Source organism: Stegodyphus dumicola, chromosome X2 (genome assembly GCF_044657685.1).
Source record: "Stegodyphus dumicola isolate Sdum_Otavi_A_Nest chromosome X2, ASM4465768v1".
In the NCBI taxonomy this organism is placed as follows: Eukaryota; Metazoa; Arthropoda; class Arachnida; order Araneae; family Eresidae; genus Stegodyphus; species Stegodyphus dumicola.
The window spans coordinates 57508080-57532511 of record NC_140781.1 but is presented as its reverse complement, the minus strand read 5'-3'; the positions used below and the strand labels follow the sequence as shown (position 1 = coordinate 57532511).

At 35.9% G+C, this 24432-nt stretch overlaps 1 protein-coding gene across 2 annotated transcripts in view; it reads left to right on the top strand.

Annotated features, from left to right (window-relative positions):
- Nucleotides 1–15527, top strand: part of LOC118179307 (uncharacterized) — an 83703-nt gene extending 68176 nt beyond the window's left edge. For both annotated transcript variants that reach the window (XM_035348498.2, XM_085809116.1), the window contains exon 2: nt 14790–15527. In XM_035348498.2, the coding sequence (XP_035204389.1) occupies nt 14790–15443 (654 nt within the window). In that variant the 3' untranslated portion in view covers nt 15444–15527. The remainder of the gene's footprint in view (nt 1–14789) is intronic.
- The last annotated feature ends 8905 nt before the right edge of the window (nt 15528–24432 follow it).

Sequence of the window (24432 nt, the reverse complement as noted above, 5' to 3'; positions counted from 1 at the left end):
CCGACTAGACAGCTAATTTCAAGTACGCAGCATAAACTCGGAACTAAGTCCGCTACTACACCTCAAGGACTCTTGAAAGGCAGCTCAAATACCGCTTCTGAAACATGTCTAGATTAGCATATTACGTCATACAAATGGTTACAGCCGACAACATCACACCAAAAACATTGCGGACGAAAATAACGCAAGGCGAAAACGTCGTGGTACAAAATATAGCGGTAAAAAAGAAAGCAATGAGAAATATCGCAGTTCTAAAGCATCGTAGTACAAAACATCAGCCTCGAAAATAAAGCGGTTCAAAAACTTCGCAGTTTTAAAACATCGTCGGCGAAAATATTGTGGTAAAAAATAAAGCACCAACAAATCATCGCAAGACGATAACATCGCACACATGTATTTTTCAGGTTTTAAAAGTTGTAGATGCATATTCGCATAAAAATTTGGAAACGCAAGAAATGTTAACTTTAAGAATAAACGGAGACAAAACAAGACATAATTTTCACCAAAACAATATCAGATTAATTTGGTAATTAACTAAGGAATTTTTATAGAGGTAACCACATGCTGTTATTTATCTTACTTTTTCTAAACATTTTCAAACTGTATTTTTCATGAAAAATTATGAATAAAACTTTATAAAAAATTTACTTATTAATGACCTTTGTTATTTAACTATGTAGATTTAAAATTCTATTAAGTGCTATCAGTTGCATCAATTTTCTACTCATTTTCAATTTTTAAATGCTTTAGTTTCCTTCTTACTTTTTCAGAAAAAGTTCATTAGTTCATTCAAAAATACAAAATATAAACGTAAGAATATCCCTCTTTCCTTCTTACAGTCCCAAATCGTTATCCGAAAATGCATTTGCAGTTTTTAAAACCTGAAAAACGCATGTGTGCGACGTTATCGTCAAGCGATGATTTACAAGTACTTTATTTTTTACCATATTTTCGACGGCGATGTTTTTAAATTGCGAAGTTTTTTGAACGCTTTATTTTCGATGACGATATTTTTTTCCACGATGTTTTAGAACTGCGATGTTTTCTCTTTGCTTTCTTTTCCCCCACGAGGTCTTGTACCACGACGTTTTCGCCTTGCGTTGTTTTCTCCGCGATGTTTTCGGCAGACACCCATACCAATTTACATTCCGGCAGGAAACTGAAATCAGGAGGGAAAGGAAAAATCAAGCTAAAAAATAATTGGTTAGAATAAAGTAAAGTTCTTAAAGTGAAATTAGAAGGTGCACCTACTTTCACTCTTTCCTGAAGGAGACGTCCCATTATCTGCTCAAACATAATTGTTTTAGCCCTTCTACAAATTACAGAACTAGGCACAATTTGTCGTGCCAAATTCCGGCCTCTTAAAGGCCAAAACTTTTGCCTGATGCAATTCAACAATGCTTGTAGACCTACATGCAAATATTTTTTATGATAATTTTCCATTACCAGTTTCATGAACTGATGATTAGCTGGCAGAATAATGGGATCCTATTGCGTGGAGTTTAAATTAGCATTTTCCAAATTTCCCGCTACTCTTAGCAATTGCTTTTGATCAAAAAATAGGATTCAATGATTTTAAACAACCTTTACCTGTAACCTGAGATGTCTTCTTCGAGCTTTTAATATCCTCCAAAAAATGATTTACCTTCATTTACCTTAATCAGATATACCTCGGCCTCAGTGATTTCATCTACTGATAAACTTGCCTTCCTTTTTTCTCGGTTCTGACAGTTATAAGTGAACCTGAAAATAGAACTTACAATATGCAATAATTTAGTATAGTTATTGGTCATATTTAGAGTATTATAAAACAGAATATTAGTTAATGGTTCAACTAGAAAATTTTGAAAATGAGTTGAATTAAAATCAGTTTGAGAGTTTTGTCTACCGAAGCAGTTCGATTGGATAGCTGCATTAACTCTCTGCGGTAAATTTCATCTGAGTGAGATGTAAGTAATATACGAACCTCTGTTCTTAAGAAATTAGATCCATTTTGCCAAAGCTTATGCTGTTCTATTTTACCTGGATTAACACGTCTGGAAATCAAAGTTAGCTGGGTTATCTTCTGATTTCACACATCTCCATTGTAACTCGTATGTAAGTTGTTGAATAACTAGTAGTAACTTGGTTAGCTTCAAATGTCTTTAACACATGTGGAGAATCCCAAATCTATGCAAGAACCATAAGATGAGTCACACTATAAGTATATCTTGTTTGGTTTCAATTTAAGTGCCTTTAGCACCTTATTCATTAACTGCTACAGTAACACTGCACCGCATAGTTCATGTCTTGGGATAGAAAATGATATTAACGCCGCTTCCTTTGACTTACTGCACAAAGAAACTACTCAACTGAAGCCATATTGCTATATACATTTGATATACATTTTGCATAATTTTATTCCATAAGCAAATTTTGCAGCATCAGAAAATCCTTGCAATTCAATTTTCACAGCTTTACACTTTTAATCTTTACAATTCAATTTTCACAGCTTATCAGGTTCAATGTTCCTTCTAACCTTCTTCGGGAACATACAAGGACCTGACTAGGAACAGAGGGCTTACTAAAGCTATGTTCACTAATTGTAGTAAGTAGACAGGATACAGACGAAGGGTATGCAAAACCCTTTATTTTTCTCTATATACAATAACTTCCGTACTTCGGAATACACTGACCCTCCACTCGGGGTCTAACGTAAAAAAGTATAAAAATAAAACTAAACTCTAATTCAACTTTAGAATAATACACGTGGAAGATTGGCCTTATAATAACAGGAAGCGTATGTAGCACAGAGACTGTGAACACTACAATACGTTTAATTTATCAAGAGGATTAAAACCTCTGGCCTGGAAGGCAAATAGCAACTGCGTAACTTCTAAGGTAAGTGGCCTGCTTCGAACTCACTGCTTCCTCTCTTTCTCTTGGCAAAAAGGCCACACTTAAATACTTGGCGTTCGCCAGACAAACTTTGCATAAAAACCTTCACGCTTATAATTCTGGCCGGAAGTAGAAAATAAGAAGTGATAGTAAAGATTTAAAATAAAATAAACGTTAGTAAAACTTAAGATCCTTACATACTTCCCGCCAGAGTTAATTAGTTTGAAACTGAGGTCTAAAACGACCTTGTTGAAAACTTTTAGCTCTAGAATCTAACGCGAGGCCAACCTTTTACAACATAACTTCTCTAGAAACTAGAAAATTTAAAAGAAAGAAATTTGTTACAATAGCAGCTCCCAGGATATACAACAATCTTTTTTTCATCTGTACCGCATCTAAACAGGAGCTTTATTCAATTCTGGTTCCTTCCAGAGATCTGGAAGGAAAACTAGTTTAATGAAATGTTACACAATGACATTGCAAATAACATATAGAATATACTTCTCTTAACATTCTTATTTCATTCATGACTATTTTAATTATCTCTTCCCGTGCTCTCTGACATGTGTTGTAAAAGAACACCAAACACGAATGTGTTTCTGTCTACGTGTGCCACACTTCCTCGTACAATCAAAACACTAACGTGTTAAAATTCAACATAACGAGACCTCTTAACACACCCTACTTTCAACTCTAAACCCTGAGGTACTATTCTAAAAGTGGCTAACTCTAAAGTGTAGCGTCAGAGAGCCTAACTACATCATTCAACCTTTACCACATATTCGCGATGATTTAATCTTTACAGTCACACGAATAACAAATTTTTAACATTACTTTCACTTTTACCATATCACGGTATCTCTTAACATTTAAAATAACAGAACATATCAACATGCCGTTAATTTTACACATTTGAAAACATACATTAGTAGTACATTGTTAACTTCTATTCTTTTCAAAGCAAGTGCCAATTCTTTCTACATTGAAATAATACTACATTTCAAAAAGTCTTTCAGACTAAAACTTCTTTCTTGCTAGAATGTTTTAAATAAAATTTATACAATAACTTTTTACAATATTTAAGTCTTTACACAACGCTATTATACATCAACTTTAGTTTTACGCACGAGTAATTTAAAAACATAATACGAAAATCGGTCACAACTCATTTCTCGCCCTTTTGGCGATAAAGGTAGACCTCGCATGAGGTAAAACTTCTTGAAATCTGGCACTTGCAGTAAGAATGAAAGATTAACTTAAGTTTGCAAAGTAACATAAAATTTTACTTATCTTTGTAATATTCGGACATCCTTTTCTGGGCCCAGTCTTTAAAGGTACTGCAGATCGTAGCTTGGTTTATCCTCCTTCTTGTACGGGCTCGCCCTTCAGTGCTTTCCTCTGGAAGCTTCCTTTTCTCACCACTACGGCCACCTTTGAATACTTTCCTTTTCTCCTCTGCTTGTGGTCTTTGCCGTTTGATGGCAGCTGGTCTTGGCGGAACCGGGAAACTTCTGTCGTGATCCTGCTTGGACCTCGTTGTTGGCCGTTCAAATTTTTCTTGTACTTTTTCCTCCGCCGCTGATGGCCTTTCCGCAGTTCGGCGACTTTTGCTGCGGAGAGTTCTGTCGGATGAGTAGATCTTCCGTTTTACAGCCGGGTTATAGTTGCCGTCATTTCTCCTGGTCCTCTTCACATACGTCGTCCTTCTCCCTTCTTCATTCTGGGGGTGTTCGTGAACTCTGTTTTCTGGACGGTGGAACGGCTTCTTTTTCTTGTTACCTTCCATTTTTCCGCGGGGCAATTTTCTTTTCACTTGCTTCTGTCTCTCATTGGCTTGTCCTTGTACTTGTCGTTTTTTCACCTCTAGAACTTGTACCTGCGGTGTCTGCCGTGCCGGATCCTGCAAAAGATCTGAAAAGATTTGCATTTTATTACGATCGAAGTAGGGCTTAATTTGATCAATGTTTGCGGAACAGGTTTCACCATTTCTGGCTTTTAACCCTACAACAGCGTGAGTTATTTTTTCTATAGCATATGGTCCTTCAAATCGTGGAAAAAATTTGGCAGTTTTATCTTCTGGTGCTGAAGAAAGTGAATGCTTAATTTTTAAAACTTCATCCCCTACTTTATAAGTTACTCCCCGTCGTTTCAAATCATAATATAGCTTCTGTTTTCTTTGTGCTACTTCCGTATTCTTTTTTGCTTCTTTTATTAGTTTTTCTATATCACCCATTTTAAATTCTGGGGCTCTTTGTTGCACATAAAATAGTTTATCTAACGGTGTAATAATCGTTCTGCCTAGAAATAACTCAGCAGGAGTTTTGCCCGTTGTATCATGTTTTGCGGTCCTAAGGGCGAAAGCAAATTCATTGACATAGTTATCCCAGCTTTTATGAAAATTTTTAACATAACTACGGATAATTTTCACTATATTTCTGTTCACCCGTTCCGCTATATTTGATTGCGGCCGATACGGGACCATTTTTAAATGACGTATGCCCAGTTTTTGGCACATGTCTTCAAATATATTACTTACAAATTGAGGACCATTATCCGATATAACTTTTAGGGGCACCCCGTATTTTAAAATATATTTATTTAAAATAGAATCGGTAACTAATTTCGCGGAGGCTCGTTTTAAGGGAACAATTTCGGTCCATTTACTAAAATGATCAACCATAACAAGGAGATAGCGACTTTTATTTAACTGACTTTTTGGGAAAGGTCCCAATAAATCGATGCCAATTATTTCATTTGGAAATTCGGATTTAATACTATTTAGAAACCCGGCCGGGCGGAAATTAATATAATTAACGGCTTGACATGTTGGGCAGGACTGGACATACGCCCTTGTTAACTTTTGCAGTTCAGGAAAGTAGACTGCCTCGCGTACGCGTTGGATAGATTTTCGAATACCAGCATGAGAAGCTAAAGGGCTGTCACGGAGCTCATGCAGGATATTTAATCTAAGACTAGCTGGGATAACAGGTCGAAATTCGTTGTTGGAATTCGTAGTTTTTGTATAGAATAATAGACCATCTGTTAGTTCGTAATGGGCCGCCCTATTTCTTATCGCCACAATATCTTGGTGGCTAAAATTTTCAGGATCCTTCAAATACTCATAAATACTTCCAAACTCAGGATCCTTACCCAGTTCTGTTATTACAGTTTCTCGGGAATTTATTGTACACGCTGTCAGCATTGCAACTTTTACGGTATTACCCTGTTCGTCTAATTTAATTCGTGATAGGGCATCTGCTACGATATTTTCCTTTCCGGGGGTATGCTTGATTACCAGATTATATTCTTGCAGCTTGAATGCCCATCTTATTAACCTTGGGGATAAATTTTTCCCTGAGTACAATCTAGTTACCGCCGCATGATCAGAGTATACTATTATCGGCGCCTTTCCAAAATAGACTCGGAACTTTTGCACTGCTAACAGAACTGAAAGTGCCTCTCTCTCGGTCGCGGAATAGTTTCTTTGTGTTTGATTTAAAGTTCGGCTAAAAAATGCCACGGGCTGCTGATTTTCCGAAAGTACCGCTCCTACCGCATAATCCGAAGCATCCGCTGAAATTTCTAAATTTTCATCCTTTTCAGGAAATTTCAACACAGGGGCTTGCGTTAATGCTTGTTTTAATTTTTCGAAAGCACTATTGGCTTCGGCCGTCCACGAGAATCTTGCCTTTTTCCTTTTTAATTTTAACAATGGCTCAGCGATAGCCGCAAAATCTTTTATAAAGGACCTATAATATGAACAAAGTCCTAGAAAAGAAGAGAGCTTCTTTGCCGTGTTTGGAGTCGGATACTTTTGTACAGCGATTATTTTTGATTCATCTGTCTCGATTCCTTTTTGCGATATTTTGTAACCTAAATATTTTAATTCAGGGGCTGCAAATTTGCACTTTTCGACATTAACTTTTAGACCGGCCTCATTTAATAAAGAAAACCCACTGTCTTAAATCCTGTATATGTTGGTCGAGATTATCACTAGTAATAATGATATCGTCTAAATAGATAAATGTGGACTTTCCAAGAACAGGTCTTAACACAATGTCCATGCATCGCTGAAATGTTGCCGGGGCCCCTGAAAGGCCAAACGGCATACGCAAAAATGCATAAATGCCAGACTTGGTTGTAAAAGCAGTCTTAGGCACGTCCTCAGGCCTCACCCCTATTTGAAAATAACCAGTCGTTAAGTCTAAAGTCGTCATAAATTTGGTTGATTTTATGTTCCTTAAAATTTCTTCTATGATCGGCAACGGATATACCGGATATTTCGTTATGGAATTTAATTTACGGTAATCAATAGCGAATCTCCACCTTTTTGGATGCTCCAAAGGATAATCATTACTTTTCTTACATAAAACCACCGGGCTAGCATAACTACTTGAGATGGGCGTTATGATCTTTTTACGTAGCATATCGGTAATATGCCATTCTATAATTTTTTCCTTATTCTTATCATACCGGTATGGTTTTTGACGAACTGGCAATGCATCTCCGGTGTCAATACTATGGTTAGTAACCTGAGTAAATCCTGGAATATCACTAAATAACGAAGCAAATTCACTTACCACTTGTCGGATTCTATCTTGCTCGTCATTAGGCAGGTGGTCAAGATTTAACCTTGGCGGTTCAACCTTTTCTACACGCACTGGTTTCATTGTCAGCTTAAGGGACGCTTCATTAAAATCCAGTGTAGCTTGTGCGTCTGAAAGAAAGTCTATTCCTAAGATTAAATGTGCTTGCAGATTCTTTACTATAAAAAACATCACCTTTACTTGTTCGTCCTTGATACGGATATACAAAGGTACTTTACCTACGCACTTACATTTTTCTCCTTGCGCCGCTAACACTGTTGTATTATCCGCATTATATATGCGGTATTTGCGAAAATACTTTCTAAAAAACTCCTCTGCCACACAGAAATACTGCGCGCCGGTATCCAGGAGTGCGGTGGCTGGGATATTATTCACCAACACTTCAATTTTCGGAAGAGTCAAATTTTTCACCATTACTGTATTTAACTTGTAGGAAGAGGGATTTTCGTGGAATTCGGATTTCCGCACCCTCTCGTCAGCAGAAATCTGTTTTAGTTTAAATTATTTTTCCTTTCCGTGCTTTCCTTCTTTTTCCACTGGCCTTGAGACTTTTTTTCTGGGTTGCTATTGAACTGTCGACGTTCGCCGGCTGTTTTTGAATGCTCGGGTTTCCTTGCCCACTGATTCGCTTTTTCTCCGTAGCCGTATGCTTGAGTTTGCTGTAGTCTTGGCGTACCAAATTGGCTTCGCTGTTGATATTGGCGTCTTCTTTCGACGTCCGCCGTTCTTTTACTTTCAAACTGGATTGCTAGCTCAAATAACTTTTCCAGTGTAGTCGGATTTCTTAATTCAATAAAGTCTTGCACTTGGGGTAGTAACCTCGGCAAAATCACTTGAATTATTTCAGGATCCGGACGGTTTCCATACAAGAGCTTGAAAACGTGAATTTTTCTTAAAATAAAACTCGAGAGGTTTTCGATTCTTTGTTGATATATACTAAAAAGTTCCGTTTCTAATTTCGCACGATCCCTTACAACAGGGAAGGCTTTTAGTAGGGCAGTCTTGAAATTTTCGTAAGTATAGGTGGGACTTCCTGCTTGACCCAAGAGACTTCTGCCGATACATTTGAACCAGTTAAGCGCTTGGCCCCTCAAAGCGCTGGTAGCTAAGGTAACTTTTTGAAACTCGTGCACGGGGTAGAGCATGAAGTGGTCATCCAATTTTTCCAAAAAACTGGTTACCGGTGAGTTTCCATTAAACGTTGCTTCTGGTTTCATCGAAGCGCGCATGGTCTGGACGATTTAACCGAATCCTTCCAGGGCGGCAGCTGGCATTTCTGGATTCTGAGCCGTTTCTGCAGGCAGCACAGGTTCTTCTTGAAACTCGGCCATGGTTAATCTTCTTCGTTGGGCGCCACTATCAGGTTCAATGTTCCTTCTAACCTTCTTCGGGAACATACAAGGACCTGACTCGGAACAGAGAGCTTACTAAAGCTATGTTCACTAATTGTGGTAAGTAGACAGGATACAGACGAAGGGTATACAAAACCCTTTATTTTTCTCTATATACAATAACTTCCGTACTTCGGAATACAATGACCCGCCACTCGGGGTCTAACGTAAAAGTATAAAAATAAAACTAAACTCTAATTTAACTTTAGAATAATACACGTGGAAGATTGGCCTTATAATAACAGGAAGCGTATGTAGCACAGAGACTGTGAACACTACAATACGTTTTAATTTATCAAGAGGATTAAAACCTCTGGCCTGGAAGGCAAACAGCAACTGCGTAACTTCTAAGGTAAGCGGCCTGCGTTGACCCACTGCTTCCTCTCTTTCGCTTGGCAAAAAGGCCACACTTAGATACTTGGCGTTCGCCAGACAAACTTTGCATAAAAACCTTCACGCTTATAATTCTGGCCGGAAGTAGAAAATAAGAAGTGATAGTAAAGATTTAAAATAAAATAAACGTTAGTAAAACTTAAGATCCTTACAAGCTTTTAGGTACAATTTTTCGATTAATATTTATAACACTAATATTAAGCATCGACTTGATGAAATCCTCCACTCACGAGATTCCTTTTTGGAAAGTACATCATTCCGATCAATTTTTCGAAGCCAAAGATTCTTACATAAAAGTTTTGGCTTTCGTAATAATTGGTCCAGTTAAATCGAGTGGATCAAATATTAGAACAATATATGGTAAAATCAGTCTCTTAGTATAGTAATCACGCTATTTCGTAGTTATATTATGAGTTCCATAAAATATCTAACACCTTTGTTTTATTTTTAAGTTCATTGGAGAATGAATAATCTTCAGCCTTAGTATCAGCATTAACTAGTAATTCCTTATAAAACCATACCATTTATGAAACTTCATGCTTTCCTGGCTGAAAAGATTAACTAATTGATTTCGTAGTTCGTTCATGTTTTTTTATAGCTTCTGCTCCCGAGAAAACATCATCCCTGTAAAAATCTTGAACTGTGACTGAAACAGCTATGAAAATTCTTTTCCTTCATCTTCAGCTAATTGTCGCAGGACTCTAGTAGTAAGGAAAAGGGCACTAGTAGTACCATACGTAACGGTAAACTGATACGTCTTGATTTCTCCCTGAGCAGTTTTCTTCTAAAGAATTGTTTAGTTTTCTTTGCTCTGGATCTAATAATATGTGATGATACTTTTTTTCTATATCAGCAATGAACGCGGCATTTCCTGAATCTTATCATAATGTAAAACAAATATTACTGCGCTACGCCTTCTTTCAGAAGCGCTTTATTTAAAATGCGCCTGTCTTCGCAGAAACGGTCAATACGACTCTCAGTTTTCTCGTACTTTTGTTTGGTCGATATATTCTATGATGAGAAATACAATATGATGGTTCCAATTTTTCGTCTTCATGTACTTCTTTCATGTGCCCTAAAGTTTCGTATTATTTGAGAGAATCTTGATACAAACAGCAATTTTGGTTCCTTAAGCAGTTTGCTCCACAGCGAATTTACTCTAGAATTTCTAAATATTCTTCATTGGCATCTGGACAACATACTTTTCATCCTCATCTCTACAATGTGTTCCCAAAAAAATATTTTCGCATAAAATATCTTCCTCGCCTTTAAGAGGTTTATCTTTGTCTATCTTTTCAATTTCCCCAAAATTATTTATGCTCTGATTCGTATCTTCTAATTATTGGATGAACTCAGAATATGCTGTATCTTTTTGTTTCAAACTGATATCAATTTTTCCGCTAATAATATAGCCAAATACTGAATTTTGAAGTATAAGACGAGAGTCTTTCAATGTAATTTTTCCAGATTTTAATAAATCAAAAAAGAATTCAGCACCTATTAGCAAATCAGTCTTCCGCGGCGTATAAAATTCAGCATAAGACAGTACATAATTCAAAATTTCTAAAGATATAATATCCAATTTCTGGGTTGATGTAATGTTAGTTATTTTAGGTACCATTAAAAAATTCTAAATTTCTGTTATAGTCTTCTCCTTTATTAACGATGGTAGCAATAGTTTTTTTTTTTTTTTTTTTTTTTTTTTCAATAATACAGTACAAAGTCTGTAATCCGGACTCGTCGGGACTTCGGCTATTCCGGATTAGGGGTTTTTCTGGATTATAGATCATCAATTTAAATCTAGTAAGATGGCATGCAGAAATTATACAATTAAAAATATGAAACTGTAATTTATGAAATAAAGAGCAATTATGATCTAAAGGGTATCGAATTTTACAAAAAAAAGCTTAATATTTATTTGTTAATTTATTAAACATTTCTTTCAACGCACGCATGCGTAAAGTTTGTGACTTAGAGGTCCGGATTATAGATCATTCCGGATAATGGACGTCCGGATTACGGACTTTGTACTGTATATTAAGAATTCTGTCATTCAAGCAGGATATCGAAACGCTAATTTTGATTTAAACGAAATCTGATTGAGCATTTCATAGTCATGAAGTTACACACTGAATCGCTGTCAATGTAACAGTAAAGTTCACCATTTCTATCCTTAATGTAAATTACAGTTGTCGTCAGAACGGTTCTTCGGGTGGAGGAGGCTGTAAACGAGGACATCTCAGAAGCTACTTCCGGTGGAGGGGTACCTGGCGCGGGGGCAATTATTATGCGCTTTGATGACAGGTGTTTTCCGGTCAGCCTATTAGTGAATTTCTTTATGCGCTAATAGGCTATGATGGCGTGATCTGCATAAACTTCACGAGCTATTTCATTTACATTTTGTCACCTCATGCAATGGTTTAAGAAAATTAATACGAAGATCAAATTCTTTTAGTCTCAAAACGATTATTCACCGCTAAATTTTAAAATCCATCACACACGTAAATTTGATGCGTCGATTTACATAGTTTACAGTTATTGTACTTATACAATCGCAATAAATTTTCTGTTTTTCTATCTACTAAATGTAGTCTTGCTCTTCAACCATTAACTAAGCAAGTAGTTCTCCAATAACGTCACTGTGTGGATTTGAACTTTTAGTTTCGATTTGGGACTTATCTAATACCTTCGTAGTAATAGTATACAATTATGCTCTTTTATTTTCTTTATGTCTATACTGAATAGTCAAATAAAACCAATTTTCAGACAGTTCGAAATTTAAAGCGATATATAATACAAAATAAATTCAATTACTTAAATACTTAATTTTCAGTTCCTAACAGAATGGTGGAATCAAAATTCACTTACCCATTTTCCTGAAGGTAACAGCAAACTGATCACTGTATAACTATATCCAACGAGATAAAAGGTTTCACAAGAAAACAAAAGTTCTAAACGAAATCTTCAGGAGTCAATTCCAAACTGCGGCTCAGCTTAACAAAAATGTATGTTTCTATGAATGGACTGTATTATAGGATAAGGCGATAATATCTTTTCTTAATATTGGCAAGCACAACAACAACAAGAATACGTGGTACATTAATTAGAACCTCCAAGTCTTCAGACAACATAAAAGCCATTTCAGAGGATCTTCAAATACTGAAGTAGAGATCTGATACGGGAAACTTCGCAAATCTAAAGTAGGAAAAAACGTAAAAATTTGAAATTTTATTTAATTACAAAATCAAACGACGGTATTAATGATCAGAAATTAAATTTGAACCATTTTATACTTTTTGAAATTTTAACCATTGAGCTGGGCATCCAAAAGGTGCTTGTTAAGACTGCCTCCAAAAAATATTATGCTTGAGGGGAGGAGTGATTAGTACTAAAGCAGAGGAAAGGAGTGTTAGATAGAACATATCCATAGTCGCAAGAATTTCTCGATATACTCAAGAAACAAAACATGGAAGTAAGAAGAACCATATAACAGGCAAATCCAAAATCAGATCAGTATTGATGTGTTTTGGGAGAGGAAATTATTCCTAAGGAAATTATGCTTGAAAGACAAATTGTGAAAGTGACAATCACAGTTTATCCCTCATGGTAGTGACGTGAATAACTACCATGAGTACTAACATTAGAACTAAATACCTTTTAACTATGTTATTTAGTTCCATATAACCATGTTATATTTGTTTACATTATAAGCATATAAGTGACAAATTAAAAACCCAGCTGTTCACATGTGACGAAGATTTCAAGACATTTAGATGTTACTCTATGATAATACACCTTGTCACACAGAGCCAAGACCAGATGTTTTGACTAGGAAGGGCATTTTATTAAATTTCACAGGCTCCTTATTCTCTAGATTCGAATCCATTTTCGTTTCTTCAGACTGAAAATTCACTTGAAAACTTATTTTTTGACATTATCGACCGTAAACTAAAAAAGCAGTCTCAAACTGGTGGCCCCCCAAAGTAATTTTATGCCGCCTGACATGACACTTCAATTATGCATTTATTGCAAATATGATGATGAAGGATTTAAAGGTTTCAGTAAAGTCCAGGTTTATACTATTATCATTTCGATTAAAGACAAACATGAATAATACACCAGAAAATCTATATATGGAGCTAATTAATTTACGGGATGATATAAAACTTATTCAAAGATCTGAAGGTACACATTTTATCAAGTTATATTTTACTTCTCAAAAAATTAATATGCTCAGTTTTGAATTTTTGCACTTTGTAAAATCTCTTTGTTTGGAAATACATTTATATGGGAACAGCTTTTGTTCACAGTTGGAAAATAATAATAATGATAAGATTAACCTATAAGCATCTACAATCCATGAAGAAGATAATTTCTAGCAATTTCTCTCAAAAGCTGCAAATTTTGCTAGCATTCAAACACCATCAAGTGTCAAGCTGTAGTAAGAAATAAAGAACTTTAAAATTATTTACTACAAACATATATATATATATTTATTTATGCATCGAAAAAAATTAATAAATAAGAGAAGCAGACTAGGTTGTTATTTATTCTCAAGTTTTGTTCCACTTGATAAATTTTCTCTGAAACTACGAAAGCTTTCATAATTTGTTTATGTCGGGTTTAAACTAAATTAATTTAATAATTAATTATACATGTTAGAATTATTTTATATAAACATTAGTCTAAAAATTTAGTATTTAGCAATCAATATATTTGAATTACAAAGTGTAATCAACAAAAATGTCTAACAGGTACCAAACTTGATATTTCAGACAGAAAATAAATTCTAATTTTTTCCCCTTTGTTATAGGATCATTATTGTTTATGCATGTTTTGATAAAAGTTAGCATGTGAAATTTAAAACACCTTTTACTTTATTAAAAGCTTTTCATTTCTTAAAAAATAAATAAATAAGGCCCATTATCTGTTTTTAGATTGCACATTCAGCCTGCATGCAATTTGAGTTTGAGTCCACCACTTTTAAGGAATAAGCTCAAAATGATTATCAATTTAAATATTTTTCTCCCACAGCTTGTAAGAGAAATGCCCATCGAAAATCAAATTTGCTTTTAACTTACATCTCGCTTAAGATTTAATTTTCACTAAAATTGCGATAGTATTTTGCTTTTGATTTAGTAAAGATAGTGTTAAGGATAATCATCAATAACTTTGGTGCTTTACTCAGCTATAACATTGCTACTTTGATAAGAATTTAACATCTTTGCACTTTGACAATTGAATAAATTTCATTGTTTCTTTCCACTTGTCTAAATATCAGTTCCATTATGTAAATTAATTACCAACTTTTGTGAAATTAATTAAAAATATTATGAGTAAAAATATAGTGTGAACTAATCCATAATGAATACCATGCATATACGTAATATCCATTTGTTGTAACTACCATCAATGTTTTCAGTTTATGGAATGTAAAAGTATATACGACATTTCTTACTTTTATGTATTAATAATTATATTATGATTGCCATGTATATAACTTTCTCGATTATTTTATTAGGTGGTGATATTCAGTACAGTCACCATGCTGGTATACTCATTTCCACAAGAAAGTATGGATAGAGCTACAAAGTCCTTGCAAAAAAACCCCACAAACTTGCTTTCTCAAGACACTGGACAATACTCAAAGCAAAGACAAGAAAATATAAATGACACACCAATGCATCTGCAGTTCATATTCAGCAAAGAAAATGAAAGCTCCAAAGGTAATGAAGATTATTACAAATATAACATTAGTTCACTATTATACCAACAGACTTCACTGAACATCAATCAGAGTTCTAATGTGTATAATGCTGAAGGGTCAGAAACAGTTCAAAATATAGAAAAAAAAAACCAAGAAAATAACTCTGGTATAAGCAATGAGAAAGCTTTCCTGCATAACGAGGACCTGAAAAAGTCACTAAATAAGCACGAAGCATCAACGACTGCTGGCATACTTCCAAAAATTTTGCTTGATTTTCTTCAACCTATATTTGCATTTCCAGAATTAAATGAGAAATGTAATAAACAAAGAGTTAATTCCCCACAAAAGAATCCTTACAGTACAAATCCATCTTTAAAAACCCAAAGGAGACATTCACTGACAGCAGGACCATCGCTGTATGTAGAATCAAGGTTTATCAGAGATTTTGATACACCATTTTTTGAATGAAACTCAATATTTAACATTAAATCGGGATTTCTACAATACATAAAAGTTGTACATTCCCTCTATAATAAAGATTTTGATTTCCAAGTTCCTTATATATTACGATATCAGCACATTAGCATACTACACAATCAGAATGCTTCCTCTTCAATATGTATCTATGTACACATCGAGAGTGTTCCGGTCTTTTCCTTGCTTTTATTATGTCATATATATATATATATATATATATATATATATATTAAAATATGCATATTTGATACAAAAGGTTATATGCGTCCATGAATTTTGCAACTTGTAGATCATGTTATCAGGTTCAGTGTTCCGCCTTACTTGCTTTGGGAACATTCAAGAACCTGACTCGGAACAGGGAGCTTACTAAAGCTATGTTCAATACATGTGGGAAGTAGACAAGATACACAGGAAGGGTATACGAAACCCTTTATTTTTCACTCTTTACAATGATTTCCGTACTTCGGAATACAGAGACCAACCACTTGTGGTCTGAACGTAAGAATATAAAAATATTAACTAAACTCTAACTTAACTTTGGAGTAACAAACAAGGGCCTACGTGGAAGATTGGCCGTATATTAACAGGAAGCCGTATCTAGTACAGAGAACTGTTAACACTACAATACGTTTAAAATTATTAAGAGGATTTAACCTCTGGCCTGGAAGGCAACCAGCAACCGAGTAAAACTGCTAAGGCAAGCGGCCTGCTTCTACTAACTCCTTCATCTCTCTTGCTTGGCAAAAAGCCACAACTTAAGTACTTGGCGTTCGCCAGACAAACTTTGCATAAAAACCTTCACGCTTATAATTCTGGCCGGAAGTAGAAAATAAGAAGTGATAGTAAAGATTTAAAATAAAATAAACGTTAGTAAAACTTAAGATACTTACATACTTCCCGCCAGAGTTAATTAGTTTGAAACTGATGTCTAAAACGACCTTGTTGAAAACTTTTAGCTCTAGAATCTAGCGCGAGGCCAATCTTTTACAAACATTTCTCACTAGAAACTAGAAATTTAAAAAAAAAAATTTGTTTTTACATTATCAGCTCCATGGACAATTACTTTTCATCTGTACTGCATCTAAACAGGAGCTTCTAGTTGAAATCTGGTTCCTTCCAGAGATCTGGAAGGAAAACTAGTTTAATGAAATGTTACACAATTAAATGGCAAGTCACATGAATATTTATATTTCTCTTAACATTCTTATTTCATTCATGACTTTATTTTAATTCTCTCTCCCCGTGCTCTCTGACATATGTTGTAAAAGAAAACACCAAACACGAATGTTTTTATGTACAAGTGTTCAACACTGCCGCCTACAATCAAAACACTAACGTGTTAAAATTCAACATAACAAGACCTCGTAACACACCTTATCTTCATCTCTAAACCCTGAGGTACTATTCTGAAAGTGGCTAACTCTGAAGTGTAGCGTCAGAGAGCCTAACTACATTCATTCAACCTTTAACACATATTCACCATAATTTGGCCTTTCTACAGTCACACAAATAAGTTTAAAATTTTTGGCATTACTTTCACTTTTACCATATCACAGTATTTCTTAACATTTAAAATAACAGTTCACATTGTATATAAGAACATATTAACATGCCGTTAATTTTACGCAATTTAAAACATACATTAGTAGTACATTGTTAACATCTATTCTTTTCCAAGCAAGTGCCAATTCTTCTACATTAAAATAGTACATTTCAAAAGTCTTTCAGACTAAAACTTCTTTCTTGCCAGAATGTTTTAAATAAAATTTATACAATAACTTTTACTATATTCAAGTATTTACACATTCCTATTATACATCAACTTTAGTTTTACGCGCGAGTAATTGAAAATCATAATACCAAAATAGGTAACAACTCATTTCTCGCCTTTTTTGGCGATAAAGGTAGACCTCACATGAGGTAAAACGTCTTGAAATCTGCCACTTGCAGTAAGAATGAAAGATTAACTTAAGATTGTAAAGTAACATAAAGTTTTACTTATCTTTGTGATATTCGGACATTCTTTTCTCTGCCCAGTCCTGGAAGGTAGCAAGGATTCGTGTTTGATTTATCCTCCTTCTTGTGCGGGCTCGCCCTTCAGTGCCTTCCTCTAGGAGCTTTCTTTTCCCTCCAGTTCGGTCACCGTTGAATACCTTCTTTTTCGCCTCTGCCTGTGGTCTTGGCCGTTTGATGGCCGCTGGTCTTGGCGGAATCGGGACACTTCTCTCTCGTTCCTGCTTGGATCTCGTTGCTGGCCGTTCAAATTTTCCTTGTATCTTTTCCTCCGCCGCTGGTGGTCCTTCCGCAGTTCGGCGACATTTGCTGCGTAGAGTCCTGTCCGATGAGTAGATCTTCCGTTTGGGAGCCGGGTTATAGTTGCCGTTATTTCTCCTGGCTCTCTTTGCATTCGTCGTACTTCTCCCTTCTTCATTCTGGGGGTGGTCGTGCGCTCTCTTTTCTGGACGGTGGAACGGCTTCTTTTTCTTGTTACCTTCAATTTTTCCGCGGGGCAATTTTCTTTTCACTTGCTCCTGTCTCTTATTGGCTTGCCCTTGTACTTGTCGTTTTTCCACCTCTGGAGCTTGTGCCTGCAGTGCCTGCCGTGCCGGATCCTGCAAAAGATCTTTAAATATTTGCATTTTATTACGGTCACAGTATGGTTTTATTTGGTCAATGTTTGCGGAGCATGTTTCACCATTCCTGTCTTTTAACACTACTACAGCGTGAGTTATTTTTTCTATGACATATGGTCCTTCAAATCGTGGAAAAAATTTGGCGGTTTTATCTTCTGGTGCTGAAGAAAGTGAATGCTTAATTTTTAATACTTCATCTCCTACTTTATAAGTTACTACCCGTCGTTTCATATCATAATAGAGCTTCTGTTTTCTTTGTGCTACTTCAGTGTTCTTTTTTGCTTCTTTAATTAATTTTTCTAAATAACCTATTTTAAATTCTGGGGCTCTTTGTTGAACATAAAATAATTTATCTAACGGCGTTATAATCTTTCTGCCTAAAAATAACTCAGCAGGAGTTTTGCCCGTTGTATCATGTTTTGCGGTCCTAAGGGCGAAAGCAAATTCATTGACATTGTTATCCCAGCTTTTATGAAAATTTTTAACATAACTACGGATAATTTTCACTATATTTCTATTGACCTATTCCGCTATATTTGATTGCGGCCGATACGGGACCATTTTTAAATGACGTATGCCCAGTTTTTTGCACATGTCTTCAAATATATTACTTACAAATTGAGCACCATTATCCGATATAACTTTTAGGGGCGCCCCGTATTTTAAAATATATTTATTTAAAATAGAATCAGTAACTAATTTCGCGGAGGCTCGTTTTAAGGGAACAATTTCGGTCCACTTACTAAAATGATCAACCATAACAAGGAGATACCGATTTTTATTTAACTGACTTTTTGGGAAAGGGCCCAATAAATCGATGCCAATTATTTCATTTGGAAATTCGGATTTAATACTATTTAGAAACCCGGCCGGGCGGAAATTAATATAATTAACTGCTTGACATGTTGGGCAGAACTGGACATACGCCCTTGTTAACTTTTGCAGTTCAGGAAAATAGCCTGCCTCGCGTACGCGTTGGATAGTTTTTCGAATACCAGCATGAGAAGCTAAAGGGCTGTCATGTAACTCCTGCAGGATATTTAATCTAAGACTAGCTGGGATAACAGGTCGAAATTCGTTGTTGGAATTTGTAGTTTTTGTATAAAATCATAGACCATCAGTTAGTTCGTAATGGGCCACCCTATTTCTTATCGCCACAATATCTTGGTGGCTAAAATTTTCAGGATCCTTTAAATACTCATAAATGTTTCCAAACTCAGGATCCTTACCCACTTCGGTTATTACAGTTTCTCGGGAATTTATTGTACATGCTGTGAGCATTGCCACCTTTACAGTATTACCTTCTTCATCTATTTTTATTCTGGATAGGGCATCTGCTACGATATTTTCCTTTCCGGGGGTATGCTTGATTACCAGATTATATTCTTGTAGCTTGAGTGCCCATCTTATTAACCTTGGGGATAAGTTTTTCCCTGAGTACAATCTAGTTACCGCCGCATGATCAGAATACACTGTTATTGGCGCCCTTCCAAAATAGACTCGGAACTTTTGCACTGCTAACAGAACTGCAAGTGCCTCTCTCTCAGTCGCGGAATAATTTCTTTGAGTTTCATTTAAAGTTCTACTAAAAAATGCCACGGGCTCCTGATTCTGCGAAAGTACCGCTCCTACCGCATAATCCGAAGCATCCGCTGAAATTTATAAATTCTCATCGTTCTCAGGAAATTTCAAAACACGGGCTGCAAATTTGCACTTTTCGACATTAACTTTTAGACCGGCCTCATTTAATAATGAAAACACGTGTCTTAAATCCTGTACATGTTGGTCCAGATTATCACTAGTAATAATGATATCGTCTAAATAGATAAATGTGGACTTTCCAAGAACAGGCCTTAGCACCATGTCCATACATCGCTGAAATGTTGCCGGTGCCCCTGAAAGGCCAAACGGCATACGCAAAAATGCATAAGTGCCAGACTTGGTTGTAAAAGCAGTCTTAGGCACGTCCTCAGGCCTCACCCCTATTTGAAAATAACCAGTCGTTAAATCTAAAGTCGTCATGTATCTGGTAGACGTTATGTTCCTTAGAATTTCTTCAATAATAGGTAACGGATATACCGGATATTTATTTATGGAGTTTAATTTACGATAGTCAATCGCGAAACGCCACCTTTTTGGATGTGTTAATGGATAGTCATTGTTTTTCTTACATAAAACCACCGGGCTAGCATAACTACTTGAGATGGCCGTTATGATCTTTTTACGTAACATATCGCTAATGTGCCATTCTATAATTTTTTCTTTATTCTTATCATACCGGTATGCTTTGTGGCGAACTGGCATTGAATCTCCGGTGTCGATACTATGGTTAGTAACTTGAGTAAATCCTGGAATATAACTAAATAACGAAGCAAATTCACTTACCACTTGTCGGGTTCTTTGTTGCTCTTCCTTAGGTAGGTGGTCAAGGTTTAACATTGGCGGTTCCGTTTTTTCTTCTCGAACTGGTTTCATCGTCAACTTAAGGGACGCTTCATTAAAATCCAGCATTGCTTCTGCCTCTGAAAGAAAATCTATTCCTAAGATGATATGTGCTTGCAGATTCTTTACTATAAAAAACATAATTTTTACGTGTTCGTCCTTGATAGAACGTATAGCGGTAATTTACCTATGCACTTACATCTTTCTCCCTGCGCAGCTAACACTGTCGTATTATCCGAATTATATATGCGGTATTTCCGAAAATACTTCCTAAAAAATTCTTCTGCAACACAGGAACACTGCGCGCCTGTATCCAGGAGTGCGGTGGCTGGGATATTATTCACCAACACTTCAATCTTCGGAAGAGTCAAATTTTTCACCATTACTGTATTTAACTTGAAGGAAGAGGGGTTTTCTTGGCCTTCGGATTTCCGCACCCTCCCATCAGCAGAAATCCATTTTAGTTTAAATATTTTTTTCTTTCCATGCTTTCCTTCTTTTTCCACTGGCCTTGAGACTTTTTTTCTGGATTGCTATTGAACTGTCGACGTTCGCCGGCTGTTTTTGGATGCTCGGGTTTCCTTGCCCACTGATTCGCTTTGCTTCCGTAGCCGTGTGCTTGACTTTGCTGTGGTCTTGACTCAAGAAATTGGTTTCTTTGTTGATATTGGCGTCTTCTTTCAATGTCCGCCGTTCTTCTACTTTCAAACTGGATTGCTAGCTGAAATAACTTTTCCAGTGTAGTCGGATTCCTTAATTCAATAAATCTTGTACTTGGGGAAGTAACCTCGGCAAAATCACTTGAATTATCTCAGGATCCGGACGGTTTCCATACGAGTTTGAAGACGTGAATTTTTCTTAAAATAAAGCTTGAGAGATTTTCAATTGGTTTCTGGTATATGCTGAAAATTTCCGCTTCTAATTTCGCACGATCCCTTACGACAGGGAAGGCTTTTACTAAGGCAGTCTTGAAATTTTCGCAAGTATAGGTGGGACTTCCCGCTTGACCCAAGAGACTTCTGCCTATGCATTTGAACCAATTAAGCGCTTGGCCCCTCAAAGCGCTGGTAGCTAAGGTGACTTTTTGGAACTCATGTACGGGATACATCATGAAGTGGTCATCTAGTTTTTCCAAAAAACTGGTTACCGGTGAGTTTCCATTAAATGTTGCTTCTGGTTTCATCGCTGCGCGCATGGTCTGGACGATGTAACCAAATCCTTCCAGGGCGGCAGATGGCATTTCTGGATTCTGAGCCGCTTCTGCAGGCAGCACAGGTTCTTCTTGAAACTCGGCCATGGTTATTCTTCTTCGTCGGGCGCCACTATCAGGTTCTGTGTTTCTCCTTACTTGCTTTGGGAACATTCAAGAACCTGACTCGGAACAGGGAGCTTACTAAAGCTATGTTCAATAAATGTGGGAAGTAGACAAGATACACAGGAAGGGTATACGAAACCCTTTATTTTTCACTCTTTACAATGATTTCCGTACTTCGGAATACAGAGACCAACCACTTCTGGTCTGAACGTAAGAATATAAAAATATTAACTAAACTCTAACTTAACTTTGAGTAACAAACAAGGGCCTACGTAAAAGATTGGCCGTATATTAACAGGAAGCCGTATGTAGTACAGAGAACTGTTAACACAACAATGCGTTTAAAATTATTAAGAGGATTAAACCTCTGGCCTGGAAGGCAACCAGCAACCGAGTAAAACTGCTAAGGCAAGCGGCCTGCTTCTACTAACTCCTTCCTCTCTCTCGCTTGGCAAAAAGCCACAACTTAAGTACTTGGCGTTCGCCAGACAAATTTTGCATAAATAAGTTAACGCTTTTAATTCTGGCCGGAAGTAGAAAATAAGAAGTGATAGTAAAGATTTAAAATAAAATAAACGTTAGTAAAACTTAAGATCCTTACAATGTGTTAAAAGGTAAATAACTCAGGTTTCTGTTGAATTGAAAAAGGTTTATTTTTAATAAATAAGGAAATAATACAGAACAAGGAACTAGATAAAACGAAAGGTTTGGCGCAATAAAAATGCAGCCAACAGCAATTATTGCTACTATAATCACTGTATGAGAAATTCCAATGCAGTAAAAACAGCACTATTTAAAATGCTAAAAAATCACATTCAGAGTCTATAGCAAGAAGACCGTGCGGATCAGGTCAATATATTTCAATCTCATGCCACTAATCTAGTTCCCCAAAACATCACCGTGCCTACAATATCCTATATCAAGAAGCCAGAATGCTAACAATTCACATACACATAAATGCTGGTCTACACTACCTTGGAGTACTTACCCCACATGATAATTCAAGCTGGAAAGTTATTTTAGGGTTAAAAAGATGATGCATGAATGTTCTGCCATTAACAGATGCACAGAAATCGCATATACTGAAACTGAGAAAACTTTGTCTTTCACAGATCACTATGTTACTCAGTTTAATATAAACAATCCCTAAATCAAAACAGAACACAGTTACACAAACAGTCAGACCCAAGTACTATTATGGTCAAGACTTCTGATGTACTAAGTAATATTGATTGTCTCAAGACCAAGAAAAAGCCCAGATCATAACAAATATACCAGACTTATGGTTAAAGATGGGACTATTTATGATTTGTAGATTTATCAAAATTATCAACTACATCATAAAGCTCAGATACTTCCCATCAACTGGGCAAGTTGTGTCATATCAACCAATCAGCCTTCTGCTTACTCTATGCAAGACTGCTGAGTTATCTTGAAAGACCTATCACTGTCTTTAAAAATCTTCTATATTATGTAGAAAGCAATCACAGCTTTATTCCTCAACAGTATTGATTTATGATAAAACTACAGAGTGGATGAACAAATCTTGACTGGATTTCACCAGAAAATTTACAATACAGCAATTTCATAGATAGGCATTCCACTGTGCTTGGCTGAATGGACTTGCTTACAAAGTTACAACGCTGGATTTCCCAGAACCCATCATCTCCCCACTCTATTCCTATCTTATAGCTCAAAGACTTTATCATTTGTCTCAAAAGTACATATTCTGCTATCTGGAATATTAATGCCAGTAAACCATAAATGTCTCTTTTTGAGTCAATTCCTTTTAGCATTTACATGATCAATATATCACACACACGTAACACAACATCTGCTAAGTATGCAGGTTGTTGGATTTCAAATGAATGTAGTTTTTATTTTACATGTGCTTCAAATTAACTTTACTTACTTTCCTTTAATTTTTTTATTTAATGTTGTTTGGCTACTAATAACTATTGTTTTATTAGTTTTTTAGAAGTGGCAACAAAACAATTCATACAATTAGGAAAATATGTTTCTGTAGTTAAGTTAGGCTTATTAAAGAAGAATGACATGTTATTTACACAGGTGACGGAGGACGGGGACGCCTGGCGTATAGCATCGGTAAACAGGCATATGTCCCACGTCCTCCACTATCTCGAAGAAACAACTTGCTGGAGCCCCGTGAGGCTGCACCGGGAGTTTACATGGCCATACAGGGGCTAGATGTCAAATAGATGTTACATAGGACGTTGTTTATAAAACAAAGTAACCTAAAAAGAATATAAAGGATAGCATTAAAACACTAAAACACACATATAATGTTATTTACACAAGTGATGTTTTTATATTTATGTTCAAAACATCTTTTCAGAAAATAATGAATATTTTAGAATATTTGGTACTTTTCCGTTTTGCTGGAGCAGGTGATAAAGTCACCAATAATGGCATGACTGATACAAAACAAAACATCCTCGCTGGTAAACTTTAACGTCTCATTTTCAAAACAAATCACACCCATTTCTTATCAGATTGTTTGTTTCTATCAATGCTGGCATACAATTACATAGAATTTTTACTAGATAGTTCAATTTCATGCCGTAAGTTC